Below are 24,877 nucleotides of genomic sequence, written 5' to 3' on the forward strand. Positions count from 1 at the left end.
GGTCCAATTGGTGTACCAAGCTTGCGCGTGTAGTTGGTGTTGCCTGCCCTGTATATGGGGCGTGTTTCTGGGCAGTCAGGGAGGGGTGGTGGCCCTAACAATCAAATCTCCCTGGTGATCCTAGGGTTTTAAAGCTGCTGCAATAGTCTAATCCTTCAGTTCAGTCCTGCCACAGTTTGTCTCTGCCACTGACCCGCAAGTCCTTGGTATTGGCGTATGGCTCCTGAGACTTGCAAGTGGGCCCCTCTTCCAGGCCGTGCACCCCGGGTCCTCTGTTGTGGGATGACTGTGCTATGTCACAGGTGAGTGCCGTCCCCCCAGGGCAGTTCTGGGCTGCTGGGCTGTGTAGGGAGGCTCCCAGTCTGCTCAAATGATGGCTGAATGGGGCTTTGTTAATTCACACTGCTCCACCTTCCGAACTCTGGGACAATCAGCTGAGGTTGCAGAGAATGCTAATGTCCACGCCCAGTTTTGTGGTGTGTGCCTGTTATTTGAAGCACTTCTGTCACACTGGGTTGTCTGGGGCAGCTCTGGGCTATGTGGCTGGCGATGGGCAGGAGTGTTTCCTGTCCACCGGGATGATGGCTGTGAGCGGACACCACCCTCTTCTTGGGAAGTTGTGGTGTTTAGTGAATTTTCTCAGCCACTGGATTATTGCCTTTTGTCTCAGAGCTCTCTTAGTTCTGCTCTTGACTTGACCTGCCCAAATTGCAAGTCTTTGAAGCTTTCTGTATTGGGCTTAGATTTCGCTGATCTCAGCAGTTCCACGTTTTCATGAGTGTTGTATGAAGTATGCCCAAAGTCAGATTGCTCTGTGGTGTCCAGTCCACGCAGTTCCTGGCTTTCTACCTACTTTCCTGGAGGAGTAACTAAAACATACAGCTCACCAGTCCGCCATCGTGCCCTGCCTCCTAGTGTCCTTTCCTTTTAGTCTGAAGAACCCCCTTTAGCATGCATGTGGGGCAGGTCTATAAACTCCCTTAGATTTTGTTTATCTGGGAATATCTTAATCTTTCCCTGTTTCTGTTTGCTAAAGCTGCTGGAATGCAAAATATCGGAAATGGACTGGCTTTTACAATGGGGGTTTATTAGTTCACAAATTTATAGTTCTAAGACCATGAAAATGTCCCAATTAAGGCATTAATAGGATGATACATTCTCTGAAGAAAGGCTTATGGCATCTGAGGTTCCTCTGTGTTCCAGTTTGCTAATGCTGCCTGCATGCAAAATAGCAGTAATGAATTGGCTTTTATAAAAGGGGGTTTATTTGGTTACACAGTTACAGTTTTAAGGCCATAAAGCATCCAAGGTAACACATCAACAATTGGTTACCTTCACTGGAGGATGGCCATTGGCGTCCTGAAAACCTCTGTTAGTTGGGAAGGCATGTGGCTGGCATCTGCTCTGGAGTTCTGGTTTCAAAATGGCTTTCTCCCAGGACGTTCCTCTCTAGGCTGCAGCTTCTCTTCAAAATGTCACTCTCAGTTGCTCTTGGGGCATTTGTTCTCTCTTAGCTTCTCCATAGCAAAAGTCTGCTTTCAAAGGCCGTCTCCAAAATGTCTCTATAAGTTGCAGCTCCTCTCTCAGCTCCTTTGTGTTCTTCAAAGTGTCCCTCTTGGCTGTAGCAAGCTCACTCCTTCTGTCTGAGCTTATATAGTGCTCCAGTAAACTAGTGAAGGCCCAAGCTGAATGGACGGGGTCACGCCTCCATGGAAATTATCTAATCAGTTATCACCTACAGTTGGGTGGGTCACATCTCCAGGGAAACACTCAAAGGATTCCAATGTAATAAACACCAACACATATGCCCCCACAAGATTGCATCAAAGATAATGGTGTTTTGGGGTACATAATACATCCCGACTGGCACACTCTGTCACATGTGAAGGCACATGGCTGGAGTCTGCTGAGCCTCTCTTGGGTTAAGCTTCTTTTTTCCGTTGCTTTCTTCAAAATGTCCCTGGGCTTCTGTCTCTGGTTCTGTCTCTCAGCTCCTGTGCATCCTTGCTTGTTTCTCCCAGGGTGTTTCTCTCTAAGTGCTTGGGGTTCATCTGTTAGCTTCTCTGTGGCAAACTCTGGATTTCATCTCTTTGATTCTTTCCTGGTTCTGGAGACAGCTGTCTCCAAAATGTCTCTCTGTCTGCATCTCTAAGTGTCTGTGTCTGTGTTGACTCTGAGCTCTCTCTCTCTCTGTGAACTCTTTTAAGGACTACAGTAAATGAATTAAGACCCACCTTCAATGGTTAAGATCACATCTCCATGGAAATAATCTAACCAAAAGATCCCTCCTACAATAGGTCTAGATGCCCCCAAAAGAATGGATTAAAAGAATATAGTATTTTATGGGGTACAAAACAGATTCAAACCAGCATACTCTCTCACATTTGAAAGAGAGTCTTTCCAGATAAAAATTCTTAGTTGGCAGATGATTTTCTTACAGCTCTTCAAGTATTTCAACCCATTGCCTTCTTGCCTCCATGGTTTGTGATGAGAAATTGGCACTCAATCTAATTGGGACTCCCCTCTACATAGCATGTTGCTTTTCTCTTGCAGCTTTCAGAGTTCCCTCCTTCTCCTTTGAATTCAACAGTTTTTTTGATTAAGATATGATGGATTTTTTTTTCTTCATGTTTATCCTGTTTGGTGTTCTCTTAGCTTTGTGCTTGTGCATATTTGTATCTTTTACTATGTTTGGGAAGTTCTCTGTCACTATTTCTTTGAATATTCCTCTGTCCCTTTCTCTCTTCTTCTTCTAGTACTCCCATAACAGGTATTTTGGAAGGTTTGATGGTGTCTCACAGGTCTCTTAGGCTGTTTTTGCTTTTTATAATTCTTTTTGCTCTGCAGCCTGACTCATTTCAAGTGTTTTGTCTTCTAGTTCACTGATTCTTTCTTCAGCCAGCTCCAATCTGCTGTTGAAACCTTCCTGGGAATTTTTCATTTCAATTACTGTGGTTTTAACTCCAGTTGTTCTGTTTGATACCTTTTAAAAATTTTTATCTCTTTACTAAGATTCTCATATTGCTCATTCATTTTCCTAATATCCTTTAGTTTTTTTTTCCTCTGTATTTTCCTTCATCTCCTTGAGAATTTTTAAGATCATTTTTTTTTTTTTTTAAGTCCTTCTTTGGTATGTCCACAGTCTGGTCCTCTTACTTGGTGTTTTATGGATTTTTATCTTCTTTCTTTGGTGGACCATCATTTCCTGTTTCTTTGTTTATCTTGTAATCTTCTGTTGCATACTGTACTTTTTAATATTTTAAAATGTTAACTCTGAAATTTATTCCCTAAGATGTCTGTTTCTTGATTTTGTAACCAGCTGGTGATATGACAGAGATTTTCCTGAGTGTCAGTCCTATCAGGAAGGTCCGCCCAAGGCAAATGTAAAGTGCAGGTTCCTCCCTTTTTTGGTTCTGTGTCTTGTCCTATGCTTGTGCTTACTATTTCCTTTGGAGTTTCCCTGTTTACAGGAGTTTGGGTATACCAAGAAGCAGACCTTCTCCTTCTCTGGGCTGTTTAAAGCAGGTTGTCCTTTGCTGCAGACCATCTGCCTCAATAGTTTCTTACACGGCTTTCATTGTCTCAATCTGCTTTTGCCTGGTGGGCAAATTCTGGGAGAGGGGCACACCATAGAAGAATTTCGCAAATCACTCTTTCCCAGCCAGAACAAGGCCAGGGACCCAAAGGGACTACAGACCACCTCCAAACTGCTCTGGGGAGGGGCTCAGGAAGGATGCTGGGAACTTCTTCTACAGCTCCCCAAAGCTGCACTTTTCTTGACCTGGGCAGCAAATGCAGCCGTTTGAGTGTCCTCTGCATCTCTGAGGAAACGTAACGTCTTTTAGTCTCCTGACTTGCCTTTGTCTATGGGGGTTGGAACAGTGGCTTCCTTCAGGACTGGTTCCCCAGCCATCTGATGTCACTAATCAAAAACCATGATCATTGATTGCCTGTGCTTCTCCCCACCCCCTGATCTTGGGGAAGTGGATTTATATGTCCCTTTCTTTCAGCTGTGAACTAACCAGGGGCTGAGGCCCCAAGATGGTCTGCTGTGAGAGTGGGAGATGAGTGCTGGTAACCATCTCCTGGAGAAAGCAATTCACTAGTTTTTACCATGGTTTACCAGTCCCTTCCACTTTTCCCTGGGTGCTGCACAGTGTTCTCCTGGACTCCGGAGTTTCAAAATAGTTGATTCAGACAGTTCCTGCCTGTTTAATGGTTGTTTTGGTGAGGGGACTGAATCCTGGAGCTTCCTACTCTGCTGTCTTCCTACAATCCCTGTAATAATTATCTCTTGATTTATGAAATGATAAAGGGTCAGATGAGTGCTTATGCAGAATATGTAATATTGAAATGTGATTGTTTTAAAAAATAAGACAGGTGCACAGATACAGTTGTAAAGCTTTGTGAATTTTAAAATCCTTTCAGTGTGGTTGTACCAGCATTGATATTTCAAGATGACAAATTTTCAATGCTTAAAACAACAACAATAATAATAGAACCATTTATTTGATGCTTACTATGTGCCATGTTTTCAAAAATAGAGGGTTTTTCCCCTCCAGGTTCTATAATAAATTTAAAATCTCTTTGTTTGATTCTATTATTGTTTTCAACTTTGTCATGCCAAGTAGTCCAAAGGAGATTACACTGTATTAAATGAACTTAAAAGCACATTTGGTATAAGTAGTCCCTAAAGTATTATAATAATTGTAGTGATTGCTAACATGGATTGAGCGATATGTGCCAATTACTGTGCTACTTGCTTTTCACGAATTATCTCTTTAAATCTTCATAAGAACCTGAATTGGAGGTATTGCTATCAGCCTCCAATTTACATGTGAGGAAATTGAGGTATAGAGAGCTTACGTGACTCGACAAAACTCACACACCTAGTAGGCAGGATGAACCAGAATATGACCCTAAGCAGTCGGACTTCAGGCCAGTGCACTTCACCTCTGTGTTGTGGTACTAATGGTCTTTATTTGATCCGTTACGTGTCATAGTGTTGATAAGCATTGTAGGCAATGAGTAAAAACGGTAAAAATTAAGGACAGCAGTGGTAGTGGCCTTTTGATACATCTCTTGGAAACTTTATGGCTGCCATATTGGACTACTTGCTTTAAAAAAATCATTGGTAAAATCTTTAGCTGTCAGTTAAGCTCCTAAGTAACATTATTTCCTTAATTTTTATCTTAATCTGGACAATCCATTCTTTTTAATAATTCAATTTTATTAACATATATTCACATGCCATACAGTCATACAAAGCATACAGTCAGTTGTTCACAGTACCACCATATAGTTGTCCATCCATCACCAAAATTAATTTTTGAACATTTTCATTACCACACACACACAAGTAATAAGAATAAAAATTAAAGTGAAAAAGAACAATTAAAGTAAAAAAGATCACTGGGTGCTTTTTTGTTTTTGCCCCCATTTTTCTACTCATCCATCTGTACACTGGACAAAAGGGAGTGTGATCCACATGGCTTTACCAATCACACTGTCACTCCTCATAAGCTACATTTTTATACAATCGTCTTCAAGATTCATGGGTTCTGGGTTGTAGTTTGATAGTTTCAGGTATTTACTGCTAGCTATTCCAATTCATTAGAACCTAAAAAGAGTTGTCTATATTGTGCTTAAGAATGCCCACTAAAGTGACCTCTCGGCTCCCTTTGGAATCTCTCAGCCACTGAAACTTATTTCATTTCATTTCATATCCCCCTTTTGGCAAGATGTTCTCCATCCCACATGCCAGGCCCAGATACCTCCCCGGGAGTCATATTCCACTTTGCCAGGGGTGTTTACACCCTTGGGTATCAGATCCGACATAGGGCGGAGGGCAGTGAGTTCACTTGCCAAGTTGGCTTAGCTAGAGAGAGAGGGCCACATCTGAGGAACAAAGAAGCACTCAGGAGGAGACACAGGCACAATTATAAGCAGGCCTAACCTCTCCTTTGCAGTAACAGTCTTCCCAAGGGCAAGTCCCATGATTGAGGGCTCAGCCCATCAAACCACCAGTCCCCAATATATGTGAGCACATCAGCAACCATTGAGGTGGGGAAGCCCAACACCTCATGCATTCTCCCCCAGCATATAATATTCGTCTTTTTGTGCCTGGCTTATTTCGCTCAGCATTATGTCTTCAAGGTTCATCCAAGTTGTCATATGTTTCACAACATTGTTCCTTCTTACTGCTGCATAGTATTCCATTGTGTGTATATACCACATTTTATTTATCCACTCTTCTGTTGAAGGACATTTGGGTTGTTTCCATCTCTTGGCAATTGTGAATAATGCTGCTATGAACATTGGCGTGCAGATGTCTGTTCGCGTCACTGCTTTCAGATCTTCTGGGTATATACTGAGAAGTACAATCGCTGGGTCGAAGGGTAACTCTATATCTAGTTTTCTAAGGAACTTCCAGACTGACTTCCAGAGTGGCTGAACCGTTATACAGTCCCACCAACAATGAATAAGAGTTCCAGTTTCTCCACATCCTCTCCAGCTTTTGTAGTTTCCTGTTTGTTTAATGGCAGCCATTCTAATTGGTGTTAGATGGTATCTCATAGTGGTCTTAATTTGCATCTCTCTAATAGCTAGTGAAGCAGAACATTTTTTCATGTGTTTTTTTTGCCATTTGTATTTCCCCTTCAGAGAAGTGTCTTTTCATATCTTTTGCTTATTTTATAATTGGGCTGTCTGTACTATTGTCATTGAGTTGTAGGATTTCTTTATATATGTAAAGAAAGATATCAGTCTTTTGTCAGATACATGGTATCTGGACAATTCCTTTTTTTTCCCATTTCAAGCAATATGACATTTTCTTTTATCCTACTCCTATAGTTGATATAATTAATTCATTTTTCTGTAACTTGGCTGTATATGATATTTGATATGGCATTCTGGTGGAAGGTAAAATAGCTTATTAAGTGACTAAGTAATATTTAACATCTTGTTTTTAATTTTTTTATTAATATTTCATTCAGGTTGGTTTGACTGCCACAAATGCAGAACTAAGAGGATTTATAGATCAGAATCTCAGTCCAACAAAAGGTAATGAAAGTTAAATAAAAATTGCCTGAAATGAGCATTTGCTTTGTAAAATATGTAGTGACATCAATTACTTTATGTGCAATAATGATGCTATATTACTCTGTATTGTCATGTACCAAATAATTTATTTTGTATGAAAATCAGTTGCTTCTGAGAGGAGGAGGATTTGTATATGAGAGACTCTTATCCATCTTTCCCCCAAGAGGTCTCAAGACCAGCCTTGATCAATGTCCCTTTTATAATTGAAACTATTCAAACCACCTTTTTCTTCATTTTCTTGATGGAGAGCCCTTCTTCCTAGTGGTTTAATTTGTAGGACAGTACAATAAAGTATGAGATATGTGTCTAATATATGGCTTACTGAGGGAAAGCATATGTCAGAAATCCACTCGTATAAGAACTTAAATAAGATTCCAGCAGTATCTTTTAGTATGTAGAGATATGTACTGAGGTTTTATGGATGAAATGATACGATGTTTTGGATTAGCTTCAAAATTATCCAGTTGGAGAAGTAGGGTAAAGTGGGTGACATTATAGATAAAACAAGGTTGGCTATGAGTTGATTAATTTTTTAAGCTGGGTGATGGTTATATGGGTTTCATTGTTCATTTCTCTCTACTTTTGTATATGTTTGCAATTTTCCGTTCTAAAAGATAGGAACAAAAAGCATGCCATTGCAATACAAACAGCTATGAGAGGAACTCAGTTTCCTCAAAGATGGGAGATGTACTTGGTGGAGAAGGCTAAGGATATCTATATTTCAGTATAAAAATGTTTAGCTTTATAATTTTAGTAATCTGTAGGAATTGTGAAGCTATGGAAGAGGTACTTTGAACCTTGATGATTCCCAATTTTTTTTACATGATACCATACATAGAAAATAATATTGTTAGGGTGTGCTGGGGTTAAACAAAGGAGACTGCCTGAAGCCTGGAGTAAGCCACACAGGAGCTCCAGCTGCCCCAGGCCAGTCCTGGCTGTCCCGAGGGCTGAGGAGTCCAATATCTTAGTATATCCATAGCTTATTCACAACACATAGGCGGCAATATCTGTTTTAATAAAATGTAATATTCCTGTTAGGAAAAAGGACTACAAGCTTGGCAGATATGATGAACTGTAATATTGAGGAATTGATGGGAATAATGGAGTGATGTAACCATCTCAAAAATAAGAAGGAAAAAGAGTAAGTCAGAAAGGGAAATGGTGACACAGAAAAAAAGACTTTGAAAGACCAAAGATGAAGAAAATGAAGGTTTAGTTCATGAGGTAGGTTGTCTTGATGGTAAAATAGGGATCTGATAAGAAAGTCATAAAGGAGGCACTGGGTAAATATATGTAAAAATATCAGTAAATTCAGTTATGCAGTAAAAGCTTCTCTATTTAACTTTGTAGAACAGTTGTAGAAGCTGGAGGTGGTTAAAAGAATTATTTAAGAAGCAGGACTAGAGAGATCAGATTTAGTTATAACTATTGTTTAAAAAGAAAATTGTCACATTATTTGAGATGTTTGGCAGTGGCCACAGAAGGAACTCCAGATTAAGTGAATCAGTAGGATTTAGAAAAGAGGTTTCTTTGACTTTTTAAAAAATTAGTGATATTCAGTTAATATTTATTACAGGTTCAAAAAAATTAGTGCTATTCAGTCAGTATTTATTATAGGTTCAAGTTGAGAGCTCTGTTGAAAGTGAGATGTAGGAAAGTATTTTTTTTCTCAGTTGAAATGATGTGATTATATTATAGAAAAATTAGAAAATAGAAAATAAAAATTCTACCACCCTAATTCAGCCTTTTTTTGTATATTATTTTTCAGTCATTATCCACAGATATAATAGTTTCAAAGCTAGTATATATGTAATTTTCTATTCTTCTTTTCTGACCAAATACAAAAAACACTTTCTGTATTTCGACAGTCTTCAATATATAACTATTCTAAGAGCTTCATACTATTTCATTGTGTTTATGAATTGTAATTTATTTTAAATTTTTCACCTTTTCATTTTGGGTATTTGTGGGGTTTTTTGTTTTTATATTATGATATATATATATGATAAACTATATCTCATAATAATGTCTATCTTTAGTCAGGTAAATTTTTGTTTCTTTGATTTATTTTCTTCAGGTAAGTATTCAAAATACAGTTACTGGGTCATTCTCCTGTTTAAAAACCTCCTTAATGGCTTCCTATTTTAATGAAAATAAAATCCTAAATTCCTTACCTGTATACCTCTACCTTGTCTTGTTCTTACATACCTCTTCATCCTTATTCCTGCCACTTTTATTCTTGCTCACCATGCTACAGCCACACTGATATTTCTTTTGGGAAACGGTTTGGTAACATCTATCAGAAAGTTAAAAAATATTGATTCCTTTGGGTGAGTAATTACGCTTTTAGGAGTCTTCATTAGGGACATAATGTTAAATATAAAAAGATAAACCATAATTCTTTATCTCTGGTTTTTAGCATTGTGTACCTAGAGGTGGTTTTCTTTGTATTTATTCTACTTGAGGTCTGCTGCACTTCTTCAGTCTATAAAGTAATGTCTTTTGCCCAATTTGAGAAATTCTTGTCCATTATTTTTGCAGTATTTTTTTTCTACCTTATTCTGTCTCCCTCCTTCTGGGACTCCAGTTACGTGTATGTTAAATGTTTTGATATTGCCCTGTGGGTCCTGAAGTTATGTTTATTTTTTTCTCTACTTTTTATCCTCTGTGTTCTTCAGATTGGAAAATTTCTATTAATGTATCTTCAAGCTGTATTTTTCTGTTATCTTCATTCTGTTGTTAATCCCATCCAATGAATTCATTTCAGATAGTGCATTTTTTTATCCTAGAATTTGGTTCTTTTTTATAGTTTCTGTTTCTCTACCATGACTTTTTGGTTCATTATGCATGTATTTTACTTTACATCATTTTTTGTTAGTTCCAATATGTGAGTCATGTCAGGGTTGAAATCACTGTTTTTTTCTGTAGAGAGTGGGTCATATTCTCTTGTTTCTTCTTGTGTTGTAATTTTGAATATAACATAGACACCGTGGATATGTTGTAAAGACTCTGGATTCATTTCTATTTCTCTGAAGAGTGTTGTTCTTTTTGTTTTTGTGGACACTTAATTGGCTGGACTCTGATCACAAACCTTGTCTTCACTATGGGTGGCAATTTAAATCTTAATTTAGTTAAAAATTTGGTTTAGCTTTAGCATGGCTGCTCAGTCTGCCCACAAACATGTATGGTTCAAAAGTCAAAGATTTGGGCAGTTTGTTCACAGAATTTGGAACTTCCCATTTCTGGGTCTTTTCCTTTCCCATTTCCCCCCTTTACTTTTCAGTAATCATGTTTATGCCCCAAACTCTGTCATCCATTTCTTCCAGACAGTAAGATTGCATGTTTTTAATTAGAATTTTAGCAGTCTGCATAGCACAGACTGGTGCCTGTCCTCTGGCTAAAAGCAATAAAAAATGGAGCACTCACTTGGCTATTCTCTTGCAAGTGTTATTTGTTGGTCCCTCCCAATTGCCTTAGAATAGTTATTTTTTAATATTTTGTCTAGAATTTATGGTTGATACTTGCTATAGGGTTTGTCCAATAGGAGCTAAATAGCCACAACGGAAGCAGAACCAGACCATAAGTCAGAAGGTATTTATTGCAGTAGCATTTATCATAACAATAAAGTGGTGACAATCTAAGTGTCTGACATGGGGGAATGGATATGTAAATTACAGTTTCCACTCAATGAAATATTATATAGCTTTTTAAATATTTAGGTAAAGTTAATAATATGGGAAGGGGAGTTTGAAGTTTGAGGAAAGGTAAAGAAACAGAATATTTTAAAAATTATAAATAGCATAAATTTACAGATTTATTGCAGTAGATCTTACATATATGAGTAGATAAGATTGTGATTAGGAAAATGCAAATTCACTTTAACGTATTTTTAAAATAATACTGGCTTTCTATTTTTCCCTCAGTGAACATTCTAAAATTATTACATCTTATGACATTTGCAGTATCTGTGCAATTTTTTTTTTTTTTTTTGGTCACAAAGGTTTTTTTTTTTTTTTTTTCCAGTTCTTAAAGGCAACCTTTTAATATAAGGAATGTGAAACAATGTTAACACGGTGAAGAAATGAATTATATAAACACACACTTCCTAAGTGTTGGCTTCCATCCTTATGAAGGCCTAGGTTCAGATCCGGGTGAGATTACACTGACCTGCTTTCATGGGATAGGAGAAGAATTGTCACAGTCAGTTCCACTTGGGCATACTCCCTTGGGCATCAGCAAATTCAGGAACTAAATTCTTCGGGGAAGAACTCTCCCTTTGCTGAAATCTTCTTTCAGATGTGGAACAGTTCAGGGGCCACACCTGTGGTAAATCTCTGCCATGCCCAGCAGCAGGTCAGAGGGGGACTCGGGGTGATCCTTTACAGTTCCTTGTGGATCACACTCAATGACAGAGCCAGAGTATGTTGGCTCCCAGAACAGGGAATTCCCTAATGGCAATGGAAATGACTGGAAAGAGAAAGAAAAATATTCAGTGTCCACCTTCGTGCCGGCCCTCTGGGAGTCTCCGTGCCTGTCCACAACCGTGCCTGCAGCAATCTCAACCCAGAAAACATCAGCCTGTCCACATGTCATGTGGTCTCTGCATCACGGGACCACCTTGGTTATCACTCTGCCTTTAGTCCCAGAAGGAGAGATCCGGCAAGCACTAATAGAGCAAGAAATCCCACGATTAAGGGAGCCATGAACCAATCATCATGACGGGTATAAACAGTGGAGAGGTCAGACACGTCACAGTTGTCCCAACTTCCCTGACTTCTAGAGTGTTCATTGACTGAAGATGGGCATGCCTCACGGTGAGCTCTCCTAAGTGGGATTCGGGGTGCTAGGCTGCATGTCTACGATCCACTGGTAATATCAGTGCCATTGGAAAAGAATGGCAGGCCCAAGCGAGGGCAGGGGCACCTCACTAAGCCTCGGCCTACCCCACAACCCACTGGAAGTTGCCCTTGGGCATACCAGTGCAGCGCGCTAACGGGAGAGTCAAAAATCTCACCAACCATCCGGGGGCATGTCATCCTCAGGGCTGCAGAATCATCCTCATATGCCTACTCCTGACTGCACAGGCCACAACACCTCCACCATGACCTGCACACTTGGGGAGCCCCTTACATGTTCAGACCACAGGGCAGCCATTGGGCTAGAGGTCTGTTGCTTAGGAACCAGATTCCTTTGGGACACAGATGAGGTACAGCGTTGTTTGCGCATGCGCATTCCGAGCCCCTGCTAGAATTCCAAACCGCTTTGGAGCCTGGGTCACAAAGGTTTTTAAAGATTTAAATCTTCGGAGCAAATGTAGTACAATTATAACTGTTAAAAACAAAACCACGCAGAAAAAATAGAAAGAAAACACATTATTTTAGTTTTGTTCATTAGGATGCAGGATCTTTTTTCTTTGTACTTTTCTCATTTTTCTTAAATATATATTAAGGGGAAAAACTTAAAATTTTCCCCTACTGACTGTCCATTTCTGAGGTCAAAGGAAGGGAGGTTGGGGGTTGTGAAACCTTAGAAACTCTCCAGAATATGCCTCCATCCCTCATCTCCTATTAGAGCTATTACTAAAAACTTACTTCATGTCCTCCATCTGCCAGAGCCATGATATTTTGTCTGACATATATGTTAACATTCCACCTAAGATTTTCCTTGGTGATAAGAATTGTACTGTTAAAAAGAGAAAAGATGGGAGACTTCTACCCATTTTCAACTCAATCTCAAATCATAATCTTGGGTATCTACCTTAGTTAACACATTCTCTTTCATGTCAAATGTTCAGTCACCAGATCTAGTTTTTAATTACTATGTTTATAATTTCCTTCCCCTCTCTTTTGCCACTATCCTAGGCACCTTGTTCTTTTTCACTTTTGGATTTGGTGGCAACTTCTGAGTATTTATAGCCTCTCTTTCTCCTGGGTTTTGTCCCCTTCTAATTTTATCTCCACTCTGCTGTGAGTTGTCTTTTGATGGTATCACTTCCTTACCTATTCCACAAATCCTAATCTCATTAGCATTATGAATTAGGTCTCTGCTATATTGTGACTGCCTTAGTACAGCCTCCTCTGGCCCACCCCATCTAAAGTGGTATCCCTTTGCTATTTGATTCTCTTATTCTTCAAACTGCTTTATTTCTTCTTCTTATAGCACTTATTACTACCCAGTATTGTATATGTAAAATTTTGTAATCTATAAGGGGAGGGACTCTGTTCTACTCTCTGTTTATCCCTAGTACCTAGAACAATGCCTGGCACATTTTAAGCACTCAGTAAATATTTCTTGAATCAGTGAACGAATGTTGTTCCTTTTTACCTCTCAAGTCTTCTTTCTCACTGCAGTGTCATCCTTCTAAACACCTACCATGCTGTCTTGCACCTCCATTCCTTTTCCTTCTGTAGCACTGGTTGGCAAAACATCAACCCTGAAGCGATCCAGCCATCCTTCTAGCCGTAGAGCACTGCTAAGCAAAATCATTCAATTTTATGGTTTTAAGATCTTTAATTTTAGTTGAGTGTTCATTGCTGCTTTTCCTGGTCTATGTTTTCTTCATCAGTCCATCTCTTTGCTCCCTCTTCCCATTTCTCCCCATGGTGTCTGTGTCATGCCTCCTTTGCTCTCCTTAGAGCTCCCTAATACCTTCAGAAACAATTGATTTTTTTTTTTTTAGAGAATATTGAAGGCATAATTTAGCCGTACTAGCCACTATAGCTGTATACACATCCATCTTTTAATTCTGTTACAATTAAGATACACCTCTTCTCTTGCTAAGGTTAATTCCTGTATTGGTGTTCAAATCCTATTCCTTTCAGTTTCATTAGAGATCTTACTCTATTGATTTTATCACCCTCTCACTGCTTCCTTCCCATCAGTTTGTAAAGTTGCTCAACCTCTCCCATGATGAAAACCAAACCACTAGGTCAATTTGGGAACAAAAAGTAATAAAAGGAATCCATATTGAAAAGGAAGAAGCAAAGCTATCTCTCTTCACAGATAACGTGATCTTATATTTAGAAAATCCTAAGGATTGCATACAAAAAAAACCCATCTAGAGCTAATAAACAAGTTCAGCAAGGTTGCAGGATGTACGTTCAATATGCAAAATTTAATTCCATTTCTGTACTAGTCATGATATTCCAATTATAATAGCATCAAAAAGAACACAATAGGCAGGAATAAATTTAACAAAAGAAGTATAAGACTTGTACATTGAAAACTACAAAACATATGTTGAAAGAAGTTAAAGAAGACCCATATAAGTGGAAAGACATCCTGTGTTCATAGATTGGAAGACTTAATGAAGATGGCAATATTCTCTAAATTGATCTACATATTCTAGGCACTCTTTATCAAAATTGACAAGCTGATCCTGAAATTCATTTGTAATGGGCCCAGAATAGACAAAATAATATTGAAAAAGAAGAACCAAGTTGGAGGACTCATATGTCTTAATTGCAAAAGTTAATATAAAGCTACAGTGATGAAAACTATGTTACTGGCATAAGGATAGCCAAAGCTCAATGGAATAGAATCAGAGTCCAGAAATAAATTCTCATATTTACTGTCAATTGACTTTTTTTTTTTTAATTTTATTGAGATTGTTCACATACCATACAGTTATCCGAAGTGAACAATCAGTTGCCCACGGTACCATCATACATCTGTGCATCCATCACTATAATTTTTTCCAAGTTTTAGAACATTTTCATTACTCCAGAAAAGAAATAAAGACAAAAAAAAGAAAACTCCTCCCATACCCCTAACCACTCCCCCTCCATTATTGACTCATAGTATTGGTATAGTACGTTTGTTACTGTTGATAAAAGATTGTTAAAATACTATAAACCGTAGTACATAGTTTGCAATAGGTATATATTTTCCCCTATGTATCACTCTATTATTAGCTTCTAGTTGTAGTCTCATACATTTGTTCTCATTCATGAAAGAGATTTCTAATATTTGTACAGTTAATCACGAACATTGTTCACCACAAGATTCACTGCTTTATACATTCCCATCTTTTAACCTCCAGCTTTCCTTCTGTGACATACGTGACTCTAAGCTTACCCTTTCTACCACCTTCACACACCATTCAGCACTGTTAGTTATTCTCACAATAAACGTGCTACCATCACCTCTGTCCACTTCCAAACACTTAGGTTCAACGTAATTGAACGTTCTGCTCATAATAAACAACTGCTCCCCATTCTTGAGCCTCGTTCTTTGTCTCGTTAACTTATATTTCATGTCTGTGTGTTTACATATTATAATTAGTTCATATCAGTGAGACCATGCAACATTTGTCCTTACATGTCTGACTTATTTCATGCAATATAGTGTCCTCAAGATTTCTTCATCAACCTGTTTTTTTTAAAGATGGTTTTGTTCACCCACCATGCTTTCCGTCCTAAGTAAACAATTGATGGTTCTCTGTATAGTTACATATTTTATGTATTCACTACCATCACCACTATCTATATAAGGACATCTTAATTTCTTCCACAAAGGAGGAGGAAGAGTCAAAGAAGGTAGAGAGGCAAAAGAAAAAGAAAGAAAAAAAACGACAGCTAAAAAGCAATGAAAAGAAAGACAGAATTAAACTAAAGTAGAATAACGAGTCAGACAACATCACCACTGCCAAGAGTCCCATACCCTCCCTTATGTCCCCCTCTTATAGGCATTTAGCTTTGGTATATTGCCTTTGTTACATTAAAGGAAGCATAATACAAAGTTTCTGTTAACTATAATCTCTAGTTTGCATTGATTGTATTTTTTCCTCAATACCACCCTATTTTAACACCTTGCAGGCTTGACATTCATTTGTTCTCCCTCATGTAAAAACACATTTGTACATTTTATCACAATTGTTGAGCATTCTAGGTTTCACTGATTTATACAGTCTCAGTCTTCATCTTTCCTCTTTCCTTCTGGTGTCCCACATGCTCCTAACCTTCCTCTTTCAACCATACTCACAGTCATCTTTGTTCACTGTACTTACATTGTTGTGCTGCCGTCGCCCAAAATTGTGTTCCAAACCTCTCACTCCTGTCTTTTCTTATCTGTCTGTAGTGCTCCCTTTAAGTATTTCCTGTAGCTTAGGTATCTTGTTCACAAATTCTCTCATTGTTTGTCAGAGAATATTTTAATCTCTCCCTCATATTTGAAGGAGAATTTTGCTGGATGTAGGATACTTGGTTGGCAGTTTTTCTCTTTCAGTATCTCAAATATTTCACACCACTTCCTTCTAGCCTCCATGGTTTCTGTTGAGAAAACTGCACATAGTCTTATCAAGCGTCCTTTGTATGTGATGGATCACTTTTCTCTTGCTGCTTTCAGGATTCTCTCTTTGTCTTTGACATTTGATAACCTGATATTAAGTGTCTTGGCGTAGGTCTGTTCAGATCCATTCTGTTTGGGGTACCCTGCACTTCTTGGATTGTAATTTTATGTCTTTCATAAGAGCTGGTAAATTTTCATTGATTATTTCCTCTATTATTGTTTCTGCTCCTTTTCCCTTCTCCTTCTGGGATACCCATGACACGTATATTCATGCGTTTCATGTTGTCATTCAGTTCCATGAGATGTTGCTCATATTTTCCCATTCTTTTCCCTATCTGTTCTTCTGTGTGTAGGCTTTCAGGTGCCTTGTTCTCCAGTTTCTGAGTGTTTTCATCTGCCTCTTGAGATCTGCTGTTGTATGCCTCCACTGTGTTCTTCAACTCTTGTGTTCTGCTTTTCATTTCCATAGATTCTGCCAGTTGTTTTTTCAAACTTTTAATTTCTACCTTTTTTATAGTGTTTATTTATAGTCTACATCTCTTTTGTTATATCTTCCTTGAAGTTGTTGATTTGGTTTTTGATTTGATTTAGCATATCTTTTTGAAAATCTTTACTAGATTGTTTCATTAAAGTGAAACAATATTTTGACCGTATCTTGATTGAGGTGTAAGTCTGTTCCTTTCACTGGGCCATGTATTCGTTTTTCCTAGTATAGATTGTAGTTTTCTGTTGTCTAGGCATCTTGTTTCCTTGGTTACTCTAGTCAGATTTTCCTAGACCAGAACGGGTTCAGGTCTCAGAATGGGGTTATATTCAGGGTGTATCTTAGAGGAATGACAGGCTTTCCTGTGAGGTCTCCAGTCCCTGTGCTTTTTTCCTAACCTGCCCAGAAGGTGGTGCCTGTCAGCCTGTTTCTTCCGACTGGTGTAAGGAGGTGTGGCCTCTTTAGTTTCTGTTTTGGGTGTTTTCCTCCAGGCTCTGGGGTCTGGTTTTAAAGGGAAAGCTGGGCCCCACCTCCTTACTCTTAGGGGAAGATACACCCCCTAGGGAGTTACCATCTGCATTTGAATAGTCTCTCTGTCTCTGTTATCTCCACCCTTGCCTGGGTCAGAGCACTTTGAACTGAAAATGGCTGTGGCTCTCCTTGGAGCCACTGAGGTTGAGAGAGAGGAAAAGGGACAGAAAGCCCCGTTTGGGAGCCAGTCCCCCCCCCCCGCCGCCACCAGTTTCACTCGTTGGCCAGAGGTAACATGTGGTCTTCTGGGCTTCCCCTCCCAGTACAGATGAATCTTCTGGTTCTTTAAGGTCAGTCGTCACTAAAAGCCTCTGTCTGCTTGTTGAGAGTTTGTAGCTTGTTTTCAGCAGTCCATATTTGTTCATTAAAACCCCAGTTGGCGCTGGATGGAGCTGTATTTGCTCTCTCAGAGAGTGCTGCTCTGTACTACAGTGAGGTTTTATAGCAAAGCGTGCCCTGGAGGGAGGGGGCTCTTGACGTGATTCTGCAGCTTTTACTTACAGATTCTATGCTGTGATCTCAGGCATTCCTCCCAATCCAGGTTGGTGTAAGATGTGTGGACAGTCATTGTTGTCCCCCAGCAGTTACTCCAAATTATTTGCTGGTTGTTCCTTGTTGTTTATTAGTTGTTCCAGGGGACTGACTAAATTCCACTCCTCTCTATGCCGCCATCTTGCCCCTCTCTGCTGTCAGTTGACTTTTGACAAAGATGCCAAGACAATTCAATGGTGACAGAATAGTTTATTCCACAAATGGTGTTGGGACAACTGGATATCCACATGCCAGTAATGAAGTTGGATTCCTTCCTCTAATACTATATACAGAAGTTAACTCAAAATGGATCAGTCCCAAATTTAAGAGATAAGACTACAAAAGACTTAGAAGAAAACATACGTGTAAATCTTGAGTGCCTTCTTACATATGATGCTCAAATCACAACGAACTAAAGAAAAAAATGGATAAATTGTACTTTATCAACTTTGTAGCAAGTGGGATTAACTAGAGGCCCATTCAAGATGGCAGAGTGAGATGCTTCAGGGCTTTCCCCCACAAAAGCTTTGGGTAACAAGGAATAACTAGCAGAAACATCTTTATTAAAGCTACAGAAAACAATTAATAGTAGCAGGGTGTTCTGGTTTGCTAGAGCTGCTGTTATACAAAATACCAGAAATGGATTGTCTGTTATAAAGGGGATTTATTAGTTTACAAATTTGCAGTTCTAATGCCATAAAAGTATCCAAACTAAGACATCAGCAGGAGGATACCTTCATGGAAGAAAGGCCAATGGCATCTGGAACACTTCTGTCAGATGGGAAGGCATGTGGCTGGTGTCTGCTGGTCTTTTGCTCTTGGGTTGCATTTCAAAGATGACTTTCTTCAAAATGTCTTTGGGCTTCTGTCTCTCTTAGCTTCTGTCAGTTCTCAGTTTGGTTCTCCTGGGGAGTTTTTCTCCAAGCATCTGGGGGTCCTCTCTCAGCTTTTCTGGAACAAACTCTGGGCTTCATTTCTTAGCTTAGCATCTCCAGATATCCTTCTGTCTGCATCTCCAAGCATCTGGGTGTGTGTCGGCTCTTAGCTTCTCCTAGGGGCAAACTCTGGATTAGACATCTTAGCTTCTCTCCAGAATGTGTCTCTTAGCTTCTCTGAGCTCTTTGTTTCCTTGAGCTCTCTTAAAGGACTCAGTGTCTAATTAAGACCCACCTGTAATGGGTGGGGCCACATCTCCATGGAAATAATTTAATCGAAGGTCTCACTCACAGTTGTGTGAGTCACATCTCCATGGAAACACTGAACTAAAAGGTTCCATCCGACAAGATTGGATTAAAAGATCATGGCTCTTTTGGGGTCCATAACAGTTTCAAATTGGTGTACAGAGCAAGCAATGAATCAATAAAAAGGCTACAGAAAAGCAGTAGCATCTCCTGGGTTCCTGGCTGTCCCCTCCTCCAACCTTTACTGATTCGGCCCAGAGCGAGCCTGTGCTTCCAGTGCATATCCCTGGTCCCAGTCCAGAGGGAGCACATTAACCCTTGTACTTATACTGGGAGTATGTATATCTGGCCAATCTATCTGGTGGTAGCCTAAGGGATTTGCTGTCCTAGAACATGCCCTGTGTGTAGAAAGCAGCTCAGAGATCTCTCCTACAGAATTCTGTGGGTGAGCAGTGAACTCATGTTTCCTAGGGCAAGGGATTGCTGATTGTAGGACATACAGTGCAGTGACCATCAGGAAACTATTTCCCAGAGAAGAGGGAAAATTCCTAGGGCCACACATACATACCCAACATAAGAGGTATGCACAGAAAAGATCAGGGAGGATCCTACCCTTTGGCCTGAAGCTGTTCTCTGAACTGATTTTATAGAAGATAAGCCCTGGAGGAGAGCAGTTACACAGGTCAATCTTCAAGGACTGAGAAAGGTGTTTTCTTCCTCCTCCTCCTCCTCCCTCTTCCTCCTCCTCCTCCTCCTCTCCTCCTCCTCCTTCTTCCTCCCTCCCCTTCACACCCTTTCCTGGCAATCATGGAAAGCTGTCATTATACTAGCTGGGTACAAGCTCAAGAAACAGATGCCTCAGAGTCTAAATTCCAGCAATAGCACGCTAAAGTATCAACATGCCCAGGTTTCAACAAAGGTTGCAAAACATACCTGTAATATGGAAGTAATGACCTAAGCAAAGGCAAAGGTTAAAGCATTGGAAACCATCAAGGAAGAGGAGCAGACCTGGGACATTCCAGACAAAGTCTTTTAAAAAAATGCTCCTAAGTATGTTGTAAGAGCTAAAGGAAAACATGAATAAAGAACTAAAGGAAATCAGGAAAATAACAGATGAATGCAGAGAGTATCAATAGGGAGATGGAAATCATGAAAAGAAACCAAAAAGCTGAAGACCATAGTAGCAGAAATAAAAAACTCCCTAGAGGAGTTCGGTAGCAGATTGGAGCTGGCTGAAGAATCAGGTAACTTGAAGATAAGAGATTTGAAATCATTCTGTCTAAGGAGCAGAAAGAAGAAATGCAGAAAAGTAAACAGAGCCTGAGGAGTCTGTCGGCACTATCAAGCATACCTGTGTACACGTTGTGGGGTTCCCAGAAGGAGAAGAAAGAAAGGAGCAGAGAGAGCATTCAAAGAAGTAATGACTGAAAACTTCCCAAATTTAATGAAAGACATGAATATACACATCCAGAATACTCAGTGAACTCCACAAGGATAAACCCAAATAGACCCATTCTAGTTTGCTAATGCTGCCAGAATGCAAAACATCAGAAATGGATTGGCTTTTATAAAAGGGGGTTTATTTGGTTACACAGTTACAGTCTTAAGGCCATAAAGTGTCCATCAACAAAGGGTACCTTCACTGGAGAAAGGCCATTGGCATCCGGAAAACCTCTGTTAGCTAGGAAGGCACATGGCTGGCATCTGCTTGCTCCAAGGTTGTGTTTCAAAATGGCATTCTCCAAAATGTATGCATCAGCTTCCAACAGCTGCCTTCAAAATGTCTGTCTCACAAAATAGTTTCAGTGGCTGAGAGATTTCAGATGGAGTTGAGTGGTTACTCTGGTGGATGTTCTTATGCACTATATAGGTAGCACCTCTTAGGTTTTAATGTATTGAAATAGCTAGAAGTAAATACCTGAAACTAGCAAACTCCAACCCAGTAGTCTGGACTCCTGAAGATGATTGTTTAACAATGTAGATTACAAGGGGTGACAGTGTGATTGTGAAAACCTTGTGGATCACACTCCCTTTATCTAGTGTATGGATGGATGAATAGAAAAATGGAGACAAAAACTAAGTGAAAAACAGGGTGGGATGGGGGGGATGATTTGGGTGTTCTTTTTTACTTTTATTTTTTATTCTTATTCTGATTCTTTCTGATGTAAGGAAAATGTTCGGAAATAGATTGTGATAAATGCATAACTATATGATCGTACTGTGAACAGTTGATTGTACGCCATGGATGACTGTATGGTATGTGAATATATTTCAATAAAACTGAATTTAATTAAAAAACAAAGTCTGTCTCAGCTCTAGCTAGCTATGAGCTCCTTCTTTCTGACCTTATTTAGTGCTGCAGTAAACTAAACAAGGCCCATGCTGAATGGGTGGGGCCACACCTCCATGGAAATTATCCAGTCAGAGTTATCACCTACAGTTGGGTGGGTCACATCTCCACGGACACTGAACCAATAGGTTCCAACTCAATGCACACTAATACGTCTGCCCCCACAAGAATGCATTAAAGAATATGGCTTTTTTGGGGGATATAAATATACAAACTGGCACACCCATGCTGCAACATACTGTTATCAGATTGTCAAATTGTAAAGCTAAAGAGAGAATTCTGAAAGCCATAAGAGAATCAATGCATCACATACAAGGAAATCTCAATGAGACTAAGTGCCGATTTCTCATTGGAAGACATGGAGGCAAGAAGACAGTGTGAAGACATATTCAAAGGTCTGAAAGGGAAAAAATTGCCAAAAGAATTTCATATCTAACAAATTGACTTTCAGAAATGAGGGAGAGATTAAGGCATTCTCAGATAAACAAAATCTGAATTTGTTCGTTATCACTATACCTGTGCTACAAGAGATGCTAGAGAGAATTCTACAGTTTGAAAGGAAAGGACAGTAGACAATTCATCAAAGCTACGTGAAGAAATAAAAATATCTGATGATTAGAAAATGACAAGCTTACCACAGGACAGTAGAAAATGTTGGCAAATCATATATCCGGTAAAGGACCATCATACAGAATATAGAAAGAACTCCAGCATCTACACAATAAAAAAATAAGTTACCCAATTAGAAATAGGGGAAATAACTTGAATATACCTTTCTCCAAAGAAGAAATACAAACGGCATGGCCACTATGCAAATGAAGAGATGCTCAACATCATTGGTTATTAGAGAAATGCAAATCAAAGCCATAATGAGACACTACTTCATACCCACTATGAAGGCTGTAATCAGAGCCAGATTATAATAAGTGATGGCAAGTATGTGGATAAATTGGAATCGTCATACATTGCTGTTAGGAATATAAAATAGTTCAGCTATTTTGGAAAACAGTCTGGCAATTCCTCAAATAATTAGAGTTACCATAAGACCCAGCAGTTCCACTCCAAGTTATATACCCAAGAGAATTGAATATATGTCCACACAAAACTTGTACATGAATATTCATAGCAGCATTATTATTAATAGCCAAAAAGTTGAAATAACCCAAATTTTCATCAAATGATAAATGGATAAATAAAATGTGGCATATACATATGTAGTAGGTTGAATTATTTTGTACCCCAGAAAAACATGTTCATAATCCATTCCTATGAGTATGAATCCATTGAACACAGGACCTGTGGAAGATGTTATTTTTAGTTAAGGTGTGGCCAACTGAATCAGAATGGATCTTAATCCTGTTACTGGAGACCTTGTTGAGAAGGTGACAGGGAGAATTTCACCAGGGAGGAGAATAAGCTGGAAGTCATTGGGACCTGGAAGAGAAAGGAGAGGACACCTCTGAGAGACAGAAAGGCCAAGGACCCAAGGATTGCTAGCATCCAGCCCAGAATGGCACAGTCTTTGGGGGGAGAAAGTCCTTTTGGACTTTTGGGCTTTTCCTAGCCTCAAAATTGTGAGCCAATAAATTCTGGTATGGTATTTGTTTTAGTAGCTGAGAAACAAAGAGTATACAATGGGGTGTTTGTTGGCAATAAAAAGGAATTAAGTGCTGATACTTGTTACAAAATGGATGAACCTTGAAAACATTATGCTAAGTGAAAGAAGCCAGACACAGAAGGTCACATGTTTGATTCTGTTTTTTATGAAATGTCTAGAATAGACAAATCCCTAGAGACAGAAAGATTGGTGTTTTCCAGAGACTGGGGAAAGAAAGAATGAGAAATGACTGCTAATAGCTACTGTACTTCCTTTGAGGAGATGAAAATGCTTTGGAGTTAGATCGTGGCGATGGTTGCACAATTTTATGAATGTACTGAATTGTACACTTAAAAAGGTGAATTTTTTGTCTTTATAATTATTTTCTCCTTGCCCTCCACATTGCACTCTGCCTCAGTCCCCAGGCAACTCCTGATAGGATTTGTGTCACTAAAGGTTAGTTTGCATTTTCTGGAATTTCATATAGATGAAAATATGCAGTTGTATTGTCTTTTGTCTGGCTCCTTTCATTCAACGTAAGTGTTTTGAGATTCATCCATGTTGTTGCCTGTATCAGTAGTTCATTTCCTTTTATTGCTGAATATATTACATTGTATGGATATAACACAATTTGTTTATCCATCATCTATTGATGGACATTTGATGGACATTACTTGACTAATATAAAGAAAGCTGCTATGAACATGTATGTGCAAGTCTTTTTGTGGACATGTGGTGGTTTGAAGCTGTATGTACCCCAGAAAAATATGTTCTTAAATTTAATCCACTTCTGTGGGTGTAAACCCCATGTAAGTACGTTTTGATGAAGTATTTCAGTTAAGGTGTCTCCCACCTTAGTCAGTTTGGGTCTTAATCCTATTACTGAAGCTTTTTATAAGAAAATGGAATTCAGTCAGAGAGAGAGAGAGAGAGAGAGAGAGAGAGAGGGAGAGAGAGAGAGAGAGAGCGAGAGCGAGAGCACCATGGGAAGCAAGAAGCTGAAATAGAACCCAGAAGAGAAGGAAGAGGCCAGGAGATGCCACTGTGTGTCTTGCCATGTGACAATATATATGTATGTAAATAATATTCCACATTTGGATGGTATTGTTGTTCACAGCCTTTAAAAATTATTAAAAATTTTTTTATTAGAGAAGTTGTGGGTTTACAGAACAATCATGCATAAAATACAGGATTGCCATATACTACTCCACTACCAACACCTTGCATTAGTATGGAACATTTGTTACAATTGGTGATAGCACTTTTTTGTAATTGTACTTTTTTTTTTAAACAGTGGTTACCTTTGTTACAATTTATGAAAGATTATCTAAATAGTGCTATTAATTATCATCCATAGTTCACATTAGGTGCATTTTTTCCTGTATCTCATGCTGTTAACACCTTGTATTAGTGTTGTACTTTAGATATAATTCAAGAAAGAACATTCTAATACTTGTAGTATTGACTATAGTCCATCATCTACAATAGGGTTCCCTGTGTTATTCAGTCCTATGTTTTATCTTTTAATTTTTAGGCCAGTAACTGAGACCTTAAGTTTCCCCTTTTAACCACATTCACCTATATAACTCAGTGCTGTTAATTACACTCACGATAATGAGCTACCATCACCACCATCCATTTTTAAACCTTTACAATCAACCTAAAGAGAATTTCTGTACAAAGATCACCACCCCATTCTCTACCACCAGTCTATCCCCTGGAAACTTGTATACTAGATTCTAACCCTATGAGTTTGCCTATTATAATTAGTTCATATCAGTGAGATCATACAATATTTGTCCTTTTGTGCC

The 24,877-nt window shown here is 39.0% G+C and overlaps 1 protein-coding gene across 5 annotated transcripts in view; it reads left to right on the forward strand.

Annotated features, from left to right (window-relative positions):
- Positions 1-24,877, forward strand: part of TFDP2 (transcription factor Dp-2) — a 366,930-nt gene that overhangs the window by 131,972 nt on the left and 210,081 nt on the right. For all 5 annotated transcript variants that reach the window (XM_037843570.1, XM_037843604.1, XM_037843584.1 and 2 more), the window contains one exon: positions 6,996-7,062. In XM_037843570.1, the coding sequence (XP_037699498.1) occupies positions 6,996-7,062 (67 nt within the window). The remainder of the gene's footprint in view (positions 1-6,995; positions 7,063-24,877) is intronic.

This window comes from Choloepus didactylus, chromosome 1, assembly GCF_015220235.1.
Source record: "Choloepus didactylus isolate mChoDid1 chromosome 1, mChoDid1.pri, whole genome shotgun sequence".
NCBI classification, from domain to species: domain Eukaryota; kingdom Metazoa; phylum Chordata; class Mammalia; order Pilosa; family Megalonychidae; genus Choloepus; species Choloepus didactylus.